The 13,055-nt window shown below is 32.5% G+C and overlaps 1 protein-coding gene across 1 annotated transcript; it reads right to left on the bottom strand.

Annotated features, from left to right (window-relative positions):
• Positions 1 to 7,060: 7,060 nt before the first annotated feature.
• Positions 7,061 to 11,695, bottom strand: LOC130960545 (putative disease resistance RPP13-like protein 1). Its single transcript, XM_057885961.1, has 2 exons — positions 7,999 to 11,695; positions 7,061 to 7,570 (listed from the first exon to the last, which is right to left on the bottom strand). The coding sequence occupies exon 1, from the start codon at positions 11,645 to 11,647 to the stop codon at positions 8,003 to 8,005; it is 3,645 nt and encodes a 1,214-aa protein (XP_057741944.1). The 5' UTR covers positions 11,648 to 11,695; the 3' UTR covers positions 7,061 to 7,570; positions 7,999 to 8,002.
• Between the last annotated feature and the right edge of the window lie 1,360 nt (positions 11,696 to 13,055).

Here is a 13,055-nt window from a genome sequence, read left to right as displayed (position 1 = left end):
ATAGGAAACACTTTTGAAAAACGTTTTTTAGTAAGAAAAGTATATTCATATGTATTAAAAAAAAGTTTATTTTTAGGATTTTTTTAAATAATTTCAACTTTTTTTTTCCTCATCCAATATGATATTTTTGAAAAAGTATTTTGAAGAGGTTAGGCAAAATCTATATAAATTATAGAGTTTGCCGGTGAATGTGGCGAACTTGTCTAAAATACAAAAAAAAAACGTATTTAAGAAATTAAAGTTAAAAAATTAGGTAAAGAAAACTAATTATTTTTTTATTTTATTTTTGAAAAATGTTCTCTTTTTTTATAAGTGATCTTTTTAATATTCAAAAAGATATTTTTTAAGTGATATCATAACTATATTTTTTATTTTACTATAAAAAAGTAATATAGAAAAAACATAACCTATTTTATAAACAGATTAGGCTTTTTAAATATAATCTGAATTGCTAAATGGGTGATTTCCTTGTAATATTATAAAAGTTATAAAGTATTTTTTTTATAAAATAATAGATATGAAAATTAAAAAAAAATTAAAAAGTAGAAATAACAATGACAAAAAATTCGTTAAACAAAATAGTTAAAAAAATTAAAATATAAAAGAACAATAAAAAGTCATTAAACAAACTGGTTAGCTCATAAAACAATATCTTATCATATGGTTTTAAGTTAATAGAGCTTATATTATTTGATATCTATTTAATCTCAAATAATATCCATTGCTTTAGTATATTATACGTGCGTAAAAATTAAAAAAAAAAAGACTTGCGTGTAATTATTTTTATGTAAAATTAATAATTAAAAATTATTAAATAATTATAATATAAAAAAAATTTACTTAGCAATTCATATAAAAATAATTATATATAAGTTTTTACTGATAAAAAAACTTTTATTAGTGATGAAAATTAATATTAAATTATGTTAAAAAAACTTTTATTAGTGATGAAAATTAATATTAAATTATTTTATCGTTCTTTGTTTTCTGTTCTAAAAATCAATAGATGCTATGTCATGGATAAATATATTTATATGATTTTGAAATAATCTCTTAAAAATTGAAAAGTGAGATTTTTCTAAAAAATTAAAAATATACAAAATATTATGTAAAATAACTTATAAATAAATGTATTTAACATATTAGTATTATTTGTTATTATAACAAGAAGGTATAATATATAGAAAAGTAAAAAAATATATATTTATGGAAAATGGAATCTTCCTTTAATTTCCCATTTGTTTTGCATCCCACTTAGTAGGAAAATGCTTGATGGTTATTATTGTCTTTGTTGTTCAATTTATTATGCTGTAAACTCTATATATTGTAGTTTTGGCAGTTGTTCAATTTATTATGTTAAAATAAAGAGTGCACAAAATTGCATTTGCAGTCTCATATCCAATGTGCTGCATTTGTGCATGTGTGAAACTTTGTAGTAATTTTAGTTATGAAGCAAATAATAACCTCAAAATTCATTGAAGTTATAGAACTAGAATTATATACACAGACATTATAACTCATGTGAAAGCCCGCTGAGCTCGGAACCATTATCTTCCTGTGAATCAGTGCTATTATGGATTTTCATTCTTAGCATAATGGTACCAACGCACTACTATAGAGAGCTTGAATTCATTTCATTTTTACTTCAGAAATTCCTTGTTCTCTCTAATTCTTTCTAGAATTTCTTTTCAAGTTTAGTTCCATGTGTTTGTTCCTAGCTTCAGGATTAATCTTTTGTACAAGATACTTCTTAAGAAACACCTTCTTAGAAAACAGGAATCTTCTGAGGCAATAATTATTATATTTACTCATGAAATCTTATGAATGCATAGATAGTATCTCACATAAAATTGTGTAAGTATTTTCTTTCTTCTGTTTTGGAAAAGAAGTACTTTGCATATCATTTTCAAGTCATGAGTTAAAAATCTGGTAAAATTACAATTCATAATATAATTAGTTATAGACCTAAATTGGCAAAACCTCCTCAATATGAATAGTTGCTTGAGAAAACAATTGCCATAACAATACATAAAACAGTGACAGTAATCGAATAACAGAAACCAAAAAAATAAAAATAGAGACAAGACACCAAAATTTTAACGTGGAAAACCCTCTCAAGACACCAAAAAAATAAACATTTCAAGATATAAAGTGTCTGTCATCACAAAAATGGAAAAACCAAAAAGTTGATAGGAATAAAATTGTTGCTGAGGGCATCACTGCAACTTCTCCTTCCAATGACTATTTCATGTTTCAAATGTGGAAAGCATATTCTTTGAATGTTGACCGCATTAGCCACATTCCTTCATCACCTTGGGAAATCCGTTTGATAACGTTTCCAAATCCAGAAACGAAGAAATTGTTATTATTACAGAACCTTTTCTCTTGGTATTAGAATAGCTTACTACTATAGGCATCTAATACTATTATTTTTATCCAATGATTCAATTTATGGCAAAAAAGATTACACAACAATATAACTTGATCCTTTTATTTTGAAAGCTTACACAATTCATGCTGGTTCCTTTTACGATCCTACATGAATTTTCCAACACAAAAGCTTCTCTAAGGCATTTGGATGTCATCTCTACTAAATGAACACAACAATAAACTTATAACGCACATGAGAATAAACTACCGATGTACACATTTGATATAGGAAAAATAATATTGTATCACACAATATCATACCTCCTAATCACCATGGTTTTCATTGATTGCTTCTTCTTTTTCAGTTTCTGGTAGCCTGGAAGATCCTCTGAGTTATGTTTTATGTGCTGCCGCCACTTTGCTTTAATTTATAATATACTATATTTAAGTGTGCGTCATGCATAAAAAAAATATTTGAATAAAAATGAGAGCACTTTTTTTATTAAAAAAATAAAATGGTTTAATTTCAAGCGTATACTAGGCATGCGGAAAATACAGAGACATTGTTTTGTCATGAAGTGCATATAAATCAAGGTAATCATAAACTTGCATTCCACCTTAAGAATGATGGTACAATAAACATGTTCAAAATTGAACTACAACCAAGATATCTTTCCTCTAACTAACTAACAAACTGACATATTAAACTATTCTTCCACCTTAGCCCATAAATAAAAAAGTCTCGCGGCCCACAAATGCAACCCAACAGAATATATAAATTCAATTGCAATTTTAGGGCTTTATTATCTTATCTTATCTTTATTTACTTTTATCTTTCATAGGCTCTCTATATATACTAGAATGAGACCCGCGCGATGCGCGGGACGGTAAATTAATGATAGTATATAATAAATATTAAAAATTGTTATGTTTTATATAAATAAATTAAATATGTGTAAATTGAAGTTAAGTTTAAAAGGTGTTTTATTTTAAATAATTTGTAGTACAAAAGATTTGAATGTTGGAGTTGTACAAAGTGACATTTTTATTTGGTGGTTTAATTTTTGCATTTGTTTTAGTTGATGGACTTAGTCATCTTATGTGGCGCTTGTCTTCCTTTTTTTTGTTGGTTGTTAGAGTTTGTGCTTTCTTCTTTTTGTCGTAGGTTCTTGCGAAGATATGTTCTTTATGAATTGTTGAGTTTGATGCACTTTTTATTGTGTTATTTGGTTTCATCTTTGTATGTATGTTCTTTTTTCAAAGATGTGTCTTGAATTTGTATAGTTTTCTTTCTCCTTAATCTCTTGATGGGGTGGTACTCCAATGTCATTATTTTTCTGAAATGTCATTAGATTTGAAGCAGTTGTGCCCAATAAATTTTTTGCGTCGCCATCAAATAGTACAAAAGTTATTGTAACACTTTGATCTAAAACCTTTAATTGAATTCTGAACCTAAAATAAGTATTGGGCTAGCAATTAATAATTTGATAGATGAGATTATGAAAAGTATATAGAATTACCTTATTGTTGGATATTGTGGTGTTTGATTACGTGTGCTACAAATGTAGTTGTTTCCTTTTTTTTATATGCTTTCTTTTGACACTTTTTACATTTAACATAATTTCATCTTAATTTGTCATCAATTTCGTTTATAGTTGCTAAAATTGTGAAAATCTTTTCCTATTCCAATATTTAATTTATGTTATCATTAGGTATATGGTATTTGAGTAAGTATGAATGTATGATACATGTTGTGATTTTTTTTGTCATACCTGATCATCAGATTCTCATTGCATGGTCATTAGATCTTGGATAGTTATTTGATTTCTAATCGTTCTGCTCTGAAAGAATGATGCTCTATTCAAAAATAAATTTTTTGTGCTAAATTTGATGTTATGTGAAGGAATAGTGATAAGAGACTTATATATGTAGTTTAAATGGTATGAAATTTAAATACTTATAACGTAAAATTTATTATGATTAATAATATTATTATGACATTTGTAATGTGGATGTTTATTACCTTTAGTGAGTTATTTATAAAAATTAATAAATTAATTGTTGCGGTTATAAATTTATTGTATTGTTTATAACGGTAAGATATAATAAATATAGGAATATGAATTCAATGTATTTGGAGGTTACAAATTTATTGAATTCTATTTTTTAGTTTTTTATTTGTATATATTTTTTTTTGCTGATTTAAAAATAATAGTTGATTTGGCAAGAATTGAGTGGTTGATTTTAAAGTTGTGCCAAATAATAATTATTCTAAAGTTGGCAATGCAATTGACGTAGTCAATGACCTAAACTTATGGAGTTGCGGTCAACATAATTATTGTAATAATTATATATTTATATTTGTATCCATGCATGATGCATCTTATATGTACAAATATATGCAACAAAAGCTAAAAGTTAAACATTTTTAGTAAAAAAAAAAATAGTTAATTAGTATTTTGAGGTAAACATGCATGCATGATGCATCTTATATACTACGAATGTATCTAATATGAAAATGTATGTCTAATATCATATATTTTTTGGTTTCATTTTGATACTCTTTTAATAAATTTGTCTTTTTTTTTAGTTTTCAAATATTCTTTTCAAAATTTATATTGGTAAAATAAAATAGAATTTGTTTTTAATAATAAGTAAAAACTACAATAATAGTTCTTTGTACGTAGTGTTACTTCTAAAAATGAAAATGATTAATTTTTTTTACAAAAAATACAGAGACTCGAACTCGCGACCAATATGGGAGACTATGCCATTTGAGGTATAACTCATTGGCAAAAATTAAAATGATTATAATAAACATAATTATAATAATAAAATATAATTTTCATTTTTTAAACTTTAATTTATAAATTAATTGTTGCAGTTATAAATTTATTGTATTGTTTATAACGGTAAGATATAATAAATATAGGAATATGAATTCAATATATTTGGAGGTTACAAATTTATTGGATTCTATTTTATAATTTTTTATTTGTATATTTTATTTTTTTTGCTGATTTGGAAATTATAGTTGATTTGGCAAGAATTGAGTGGTTGATTCTAAAGTTGTGCCAAGTAAGCAATATTGCTGACATGGCATTAGTAAGAGGAAAGAAATGTCTCAAAAGTAATGTAGTGCATGCTTATGTATCTACTTTTATATATTAAGAATAGATTTAGTTTTACCTTCATAATTTACAATACAATTCAATTCAATCAAGAAATACAAAGTACACTATTTTTCGTCTTTTCTTATCTTATTCTTTCATAGTTCCACAAACAATTCAATTCCACATTCGAAGATGAAGAAGTTCTTCACCAAATTAAAATCGTGCTACTGTCCACATCCAACTACTAATAAGAAGAAGCTATCGAAGTCTCCGCCGTCCAGTGGCCGCATCACAAAGGATCGTCGTGACAGCAGCGTCGACCACAACGAGGTTGTTGTTACCAAACCACAAAAGAAACCCAATGTGGTCTTACCCTCCGACGATTACAAGAACAACAGGGAGTGGTGGAAGTCAATGCCGATCGTGGCTTTAGGGTTCGCTTTTTCCATGTCTTGAGCTCCAGATTCGTATAATGTTTAAGTGTTGTGATGTGTTCGGATCTGTGTTGATAACTGATAGTTAAATTTTTATGCTACTGGAATCGCAATTGTACTTAATGGAACAATTAGTTCGACTTCTATGTTTATACCATTCTATTTCAGGTGGATTTTTTCTTAAAAAAAAAATCCAATATTCTTCATCTTTTCTTATATCATCTTTTCATGGTTTTATCATGTTGAATTTATGTATTCGGTTGGGCTGCATTTGTGGGCCATGAGACTTCTTTATTGTTATCATGAGATAAGGTGGAAGAGTAGTTTAATATGATATGCATGTATACACGCTAAACTAATAAGAATGAGATCAATATTATGTCACAGATTCATGGCAGACTGTCTTACTCTTGCACCAAAAGCAAAGAATTTGGTGATGACTTCAAGGGGCATGTCCTTGGTGTCTGGAACTTTCATATAGTTGCCTGCACATCAAGGAATCTGTTTTTGACAAGTTTGAAAACAAATAAAAGCAAATGGAAGATGCTTAAAAAAGTGTACTATTTTTCATAAAATCCTAAAACGCAATTCGAACCTTCGATTTCATGATACTAGTATATTAGCTAACTCTAGTGGCAAATTTGAAGGGTTAAAATTTGACATCTCCAGCGTGTCTTTGTAACGATAACAGACATATGCAAATTCAGTTAGTTTGCCTCTGCTTTGTCTATGTCCAATTGGAATATAATAAAAAGTGATTAGTGAAGTGTTTTTTTTTTTTTAAATTGGTCAAACTTGAACCAAAATTCTTCTCTCTTATTTGATCAAATTGGTGTTTCTTGACGAAGAAGAAACAATAGTCCGAACTTGTGATGTGTGATGAGCCTGAAACAGTTCCACCTGCTGTAGAAAAGCAATGTAATGTTGCTGCCAAAGACAATCAATTGGAGCCTGAGAAGGTTCAATCTTCTGACGAATCATCAGATGGTTGGGTGAAGGTCGAGTTCTTGAAAGAAGAGGAACTCAAAAAGATTTCAATATACATAATACACTCACTTTACATGGCAATAACCTCTTTAATTAAGTCCAAAAGATCAAATATTCTATCACAATACTTGTTGAATAATTTGAATTCCACCGCAGCTTAATATATGTACAGAACATTTACTCTTGGTATTAGAATAGCTTATTATAGGCATCTAATAATATTAACTTTATCCAATGATTCAATCTATGGTTAAAAATGATTACACAGCAATAACTTGATCCTTCTATTTTGAAAGCTTATACACCTCATGCATGCTGATTCCTTTTACTGTCCTACAAGAATCTTGCAACACAACAACTCTGTGAATTCTTTCCACAAATTAAGCTATCATTTAGTTTTTCTTGTGGAAAATAGCAAAAATAAAATTATAGAGAGGAATAGAAAAATATACCTACAACCAAAAAGCTTTTCAATAATAAGTGCCACTACCCTAACTTTCTCCATCATGTCCTTGCTTTTTAATAACATTAAGCCAAAATCAGAAAACACAGTATCTGGTTCCCAACACCTTAATCCGGCTTAATTACCACCTCAAATGATCTTAGAATTAAATGAAGATATATAGCCAATGTATAGGATTACATCTTGATATGTACACAAGCCACCTGCAGAAGATAGTAAAAACATTAAAAAAGTAAATTTAATTCATCCATTTGTTTAATACATCTAAAATAAATCTCAAATGTTGGATACATGGAAAAAGGATATTCCCTGTGTTTCAATTTTTGTTTCATGGTAATTGTTATCATCCTCTTTAAATGTGATTTTCTTTTGAAACATATGAGTTAACAAGTATTACATATAGCAAAGACTGTTTCCGAGAGTAAGAAAGGATATTTCTTTAACTAGAGCTGCAAACTGAGAGCTTTTCCGATAAATGAAATAAAAGAATGCAAATTTTGCAGTTGGCATGAGCTGAAGTGGTTAATATTGTTTAAAGAAAGAGAAAAAGATTGACTTGAAGGAAAAGGAAATTTATGCATGTGTGAATTTAATTGTGGTAGCATGACAAACATGAAGGTTAGAGAATTACCTGCTCAGGAAACTAGTCTGCCATAGCCTTGAACGGTGGGGATGTAGGAAATTTTGGACCAAATTTGTTGATGCTTGTTCTCGCAGTGTTCGCCCAGCAAACCACAGAAATAAAGTTGAAGTAGTAAGAGAGAGGGAGGCAGCTTTTCTCCTTCCATATTCTTCAGCTTCTCACAATCTGCAACTATTAACTGTTGGAGGGAGGTGAGGCGGAGAAGCTCGGTGCACTCCAATGTCTCCAGATTATGAAAGTGTTGGATATGTAGAGTGGTGAGGGAGGGAAGGCGAGGCAGCGAACCCACCTCTGGGTATGACTTTATGCTCTCACACCCAACACCAGAAATGCTGAGATGAGTGAGGTTGTCCAACTTGCCCAACCATGATAGACCCCTCACTTGTTGCTCGCATTCTCCTACCCTAAGCTCTTTCAGGTTAGGCGGCAAACCACCCTCTGGCCACCTACAAATGTTTTGGCAACCTTGTATGTCCAGAAACTGTAAATTTGGGAGAAGACTATTCATGTCAGATGGCAATGACACAAATTTGGAGCATTGACGGATGGTGAGACGTTGAAGAGCAGCGTGTGTTGGCTCTGACATTGAAATTGATTCCAGATTTGAACACTGTTCTATCTGGAGATTCTGGAGATTGGGAAAGGCATCCAACGACAATGAGGTCAGTGAATCACAGCTCTCTTCTATCCGTAGATCTACCAAATCATATTTCTGTTGTTGCTGGAGTAATTCAATTTGGCTGCACCTATATATTCTGAGCTTTTGCAAAGATTTGGGTAAACAATTAACCCCCAAGGATACAACAGACTCACACCATGAGATGAGCATTTCTTGGAGGGAAGTTAGATGGTGGATGATCCTTGTCTTAAATGCATACTCCGTCACAGATTCAAATCCACAAATTGTTAAACTATCCCCATCAAGACTCATCTCTTTATCCCATAATTGATAATCTTCTCGTATTCCAAGTTGGCGCACTTTGGAAACATCCGATGAGGAAGAAACGATTCTCACTAATACCTGACTAAGAATATCTCCCTTTAACATTGGACACTCTCTTATTTGAAGGATCTTGAGCTGAGGAAAGGCTTCTGAGTCAGGTAAGTGCCACTCCTCCCAACTTGGCATAATATAAAATATCAATTCCTCTAGTGAGAAAAACGGTGCAATAGGCGAAGAATGTTGATGGCCTTCATTCTTGTAAAACTCCTTGCCAATGCTCTTTAGCTGATCAAACCTTTCAATGCGGAGGGACTTGAGAGATGGCAGCTGTCCAAGTGAAGGCAGCATGTCGCAATTCTTGCAAGACATGAGAGATACACTTGTCATGTTTTGGTACAAGGAATTCCCAATCCAATCTGGAAATATTTTACCTTTGTATTCATCAACGGTCAACTTTTTCAAGCCAGTGTGTGGTTGCAAGCCCCGAAGTATATCTTGTTCATCAGTATGTGTGTTTGAGACCATATCATCACCTGAAGACACAGACCATTTCAACAATAACTCCTCAATGTGCTTCTTATCTATTATCCTTGCACTCCTTGCCTCATTTGCATCAACCACATTCTCCAATTTCTGAATCTCAAGTGATCCATGAAGATTTAAAAGCCCTCCTAACTCTTGGATTCCATTGTCTTCTTGCTTTCCCACCACAAAGTTGCTTAAAATGTGCAACTGTTTTAATTTGCCCATTCCTTTTGGCATTTTTTCCAGAGGCGTACGCCTTATATTAAGATGCCGCAAATTCACAAGATTATACATGCCATTGGGCAGCATAGTCAGCTTTGAACAGCCTTCTAACTTCAAGGTTTGTAGATTGCACATGTTGCATAATGACTCGGGCAATATCTTAACATCACTCCAAGATAGATCCAAATAGCGCAATTGGATCAATTTTTTAGCTGTTGAATATGGAAATATATTGAGTGTATCAAAGGACAAAACTCTCAAATATTTATTCTTTGACAATATGTCACATTGAAATGTTGTGCGTGGTTTCCAGAAAGGAGCTCCATTATTGATATACAATAATGTCCTCAAAGATTTGTTTTTACTAGAGGAGCATGTTTTCACAGGAATTGAGTGATTGTATGACAAATGCCGAGTTAGAATACTCATCTCTTCTTTTTCACCAAATCTACAACAAAGATCTCCAGCAAGAAAAGTTGCCAAGTCATGCATGAGATCATGCATCACAAAATACTTCTCATCATCGTTCTCGACCTGCTTGAAAAATAGTCTTGAAGCCAAGTCATCAAAACACTCGCAACCAACTTCTTCTAAAGTCTCTCCCCTCTTTGGAGGCCGCAAAAGATCTTCAGCCATCCATAGCAAGATTAATTCATCCTTATCAATTTGATAATCTTTGGGATACAATGAACAATAAACAAAGCAACCTTTTAAATGAGTAGGCAGATGATGGTAACTCAATAACAATGCAGGAACAATCTTGCAATTTGCCACAGAAAATTCCCAAATGTCACTCGATAGTATTTTATTCCATTCTTCAACACGACGCTCTGAGCGCAACAAGCGCCCAAGTGTTTCTGCAGCTAACGGCAAGCCATCACATCTTTCGACAATCTTTCTACCTATTTCTTCCAGTTCTGAGCTCCCATTTGATTCAGGAAAGGATGCATTCTCCGCAAAAATAGACCAGCAATAATCATCTGACAGTTGATTGAGGGTGTAAGAGTTATAGTGTTGGACTATTCGACCAACATTTACCTTGCGGGTAGTTAGGAGAATAGTGCTTCCCTTTGTCCCATGTTGAAAAGGGGTGATAAAACCATTCCACTTGTCAGCATCTTCACTCCAAACATCGTCCAAAACAATGAAGAACTTCTTTTCTGACAGTTTTTTCTTCAAATCTTGTTGAAGTAAATCAAAGCTGTTAAGACTACAAACACCCGAAGAGATCGCCTTTATAACATTCTTTGTAGTCTCAACAACATCAAAATTTTCAGAAACACAAATCCATGCTTTCAGATCAACCCCGTCCATCAAATCCTTATTGTTGTACAGCCATTGTGCTAAAGTAGTTTTACCAACACCGCCCATACCAACAATAGAGATGACGGACAAGTTATGATGATTGTTGTCATTGAGCATCTTGATTAGTGCCTGTTGGTCACCATCCCTGCCAAACACATTCCCCTTGACAAGAGAAGTGGAAGGAGGTCTCCATGAGGAGCTTCCCGTTGGAATCTCTTTGAGACCAAGGGTTTCTTTGCGTTTCTCAAGATCTACTATTCTTTCAACCACATCTTCTATCTTAGTCATCATCTCCCTATTAGACTTCCTATGAGGCAAATCAAGGAAGTGAGGAAGACGAATGCGTACCTTGTTGCGAATTTGAGCTTTGATGAAGACACGGTCCAGCAAGTCATCAGCAGTGTAGAGAGCATCTTTGAGACTATCAAGCCACTCCCTCACAAGTTCGTTTCCAAACTGCTTCTGCTCAGCGTCAGCAACCAGAGCTTTGGCAGCCAAAATAGCAGTCTTGAGCCTCTCAACCAACTTCCGGTCCAGCTTCTTGCCCACCACCAAGTTGACAAACTCAGGTGAAATGAGCCGGTCAAGAACAACGTTGGCGAAGCCAGAAACTAAAGCTCCAACAACAAGTGCTTCAGCCATGATATGATACAGATCACAACAACAGCGAATTAATCAGTGAGTGATTGGATTTTGAGAATGTAAGGAAGAGAGAGCAATATTGCAGTAATTAACTCGTTGATATCACGTGGAGTGCATAGCTGGCTTTGCTATATTTACTTCATTTTTATATTCTTCTTTGAAGGTTGAAACACAATATTCAAATAGCCAAAGGGTGACCAAACGAAACTAGTCTTTGTGGAAATTAATTAACTATATAATTTAATGTTGGATCATCATCATGTGATAGCAATGCATATCATTATTGATAACAATAATGGATCGTGTGAGGTTAAAATATGTTGGCAACATAGCTTAGACCATTGACTTCATCATGTGGTAGCTGCCTTCAAGGATACTCTTCACAAATTAAAATTGCAACTTGAGGAAGGTTTCAGACTTTCTGCACAACCCAGCTAATAGCTAGTACTGTTCTCTACTATTTTAATTCGATAATAATAGTTGAAACATTTAAATAGACATATAATTCAAATGATTATTAAGTTTAAATGTGATAGAAATTAAAGGGAGAAAGAGTGTGAAATACATATTCACATGTACAAATAATATTTTTTCTTTTTTAACTAGAGAAATGGTATTCCATGTCAGCAGCTAATATGTCAATATGTCACGTAGGCAACTTCGTCGACGAATTAGCACTTGAATAATTCAAGCTGTGTATCACAGTTACTAAGTGAGGAGATCAGAGCCATTGGAGAAATTGAAGCAGATAGCCGAAGTCAGTAAGGAGTTGACTAATGTCAAAACTTCTATTCAAGTGTTTTAGCACTCTTCTGATCTGCAAAATGATGAGAAGCAGAGGATCACACTTGGTGAGAGTATAATGAGGCTCTTGCTGAAGTTGGGAACTATTCAGGTATGTGTTACTGATGCTGTTTACTTAATATCAAATCAGCAATTTCTTTTCAATATACCTTGATTTGGTAATAAAATGTTGCACCAAGTATGTATTTGTTTCGTTATTTTTTTGTTTCAGTCACCACTTGATCCGGCATTGAACGTGGCAGCAGAACCTAATGTGACACCAAATGAAGCACCACCATGGAGAGGATATTGCAGCATCTGAATTCATCATGGATGGTGGAACAGAAATTTTAAAGCGTGAACCAGATCATGAAGAGGAGGAAGTAGAACCTATTATAGAGCTTCCAATTGGATTGCTTGATGAAGAAGAAACAATAGAGTCTAAATCTGTGAAGCATGATAAAGATATGGAACATATGATGGAGCTTCCGGTGGGGTTTCTTGATGAAGAAGGAACAATAGAGTTCGAACTTGTGAAGCATGTTGCAGCTGAAAGAGTTCCACCCACTGTAGAAGAGGAATGTAGTGTTGCTGCAAAAGACACTCAACCGGAGCCCAAACAGCA

The sequence above is a fragment of the Arachis stenosperma genome, chromosome 2 (assembly GCF_014773155.1).
Source record: "Arachis stenosperma cultivar V10309 chromosome 2, arast.V10309.gnm1.PFL2, whole genome shotgun sequence".
NCBI classification, from domain to species: Eukaryota; Viridiplantae; Streptophyta; class Magnoliopsida; order Fabales; family Fabaceae; genus Arachis; species Arachis stenosperma.
Note: the sequence above shows the minus strand (reverse complement) of the source record. Positions and strands in the feature narration are given on the sequence as shown.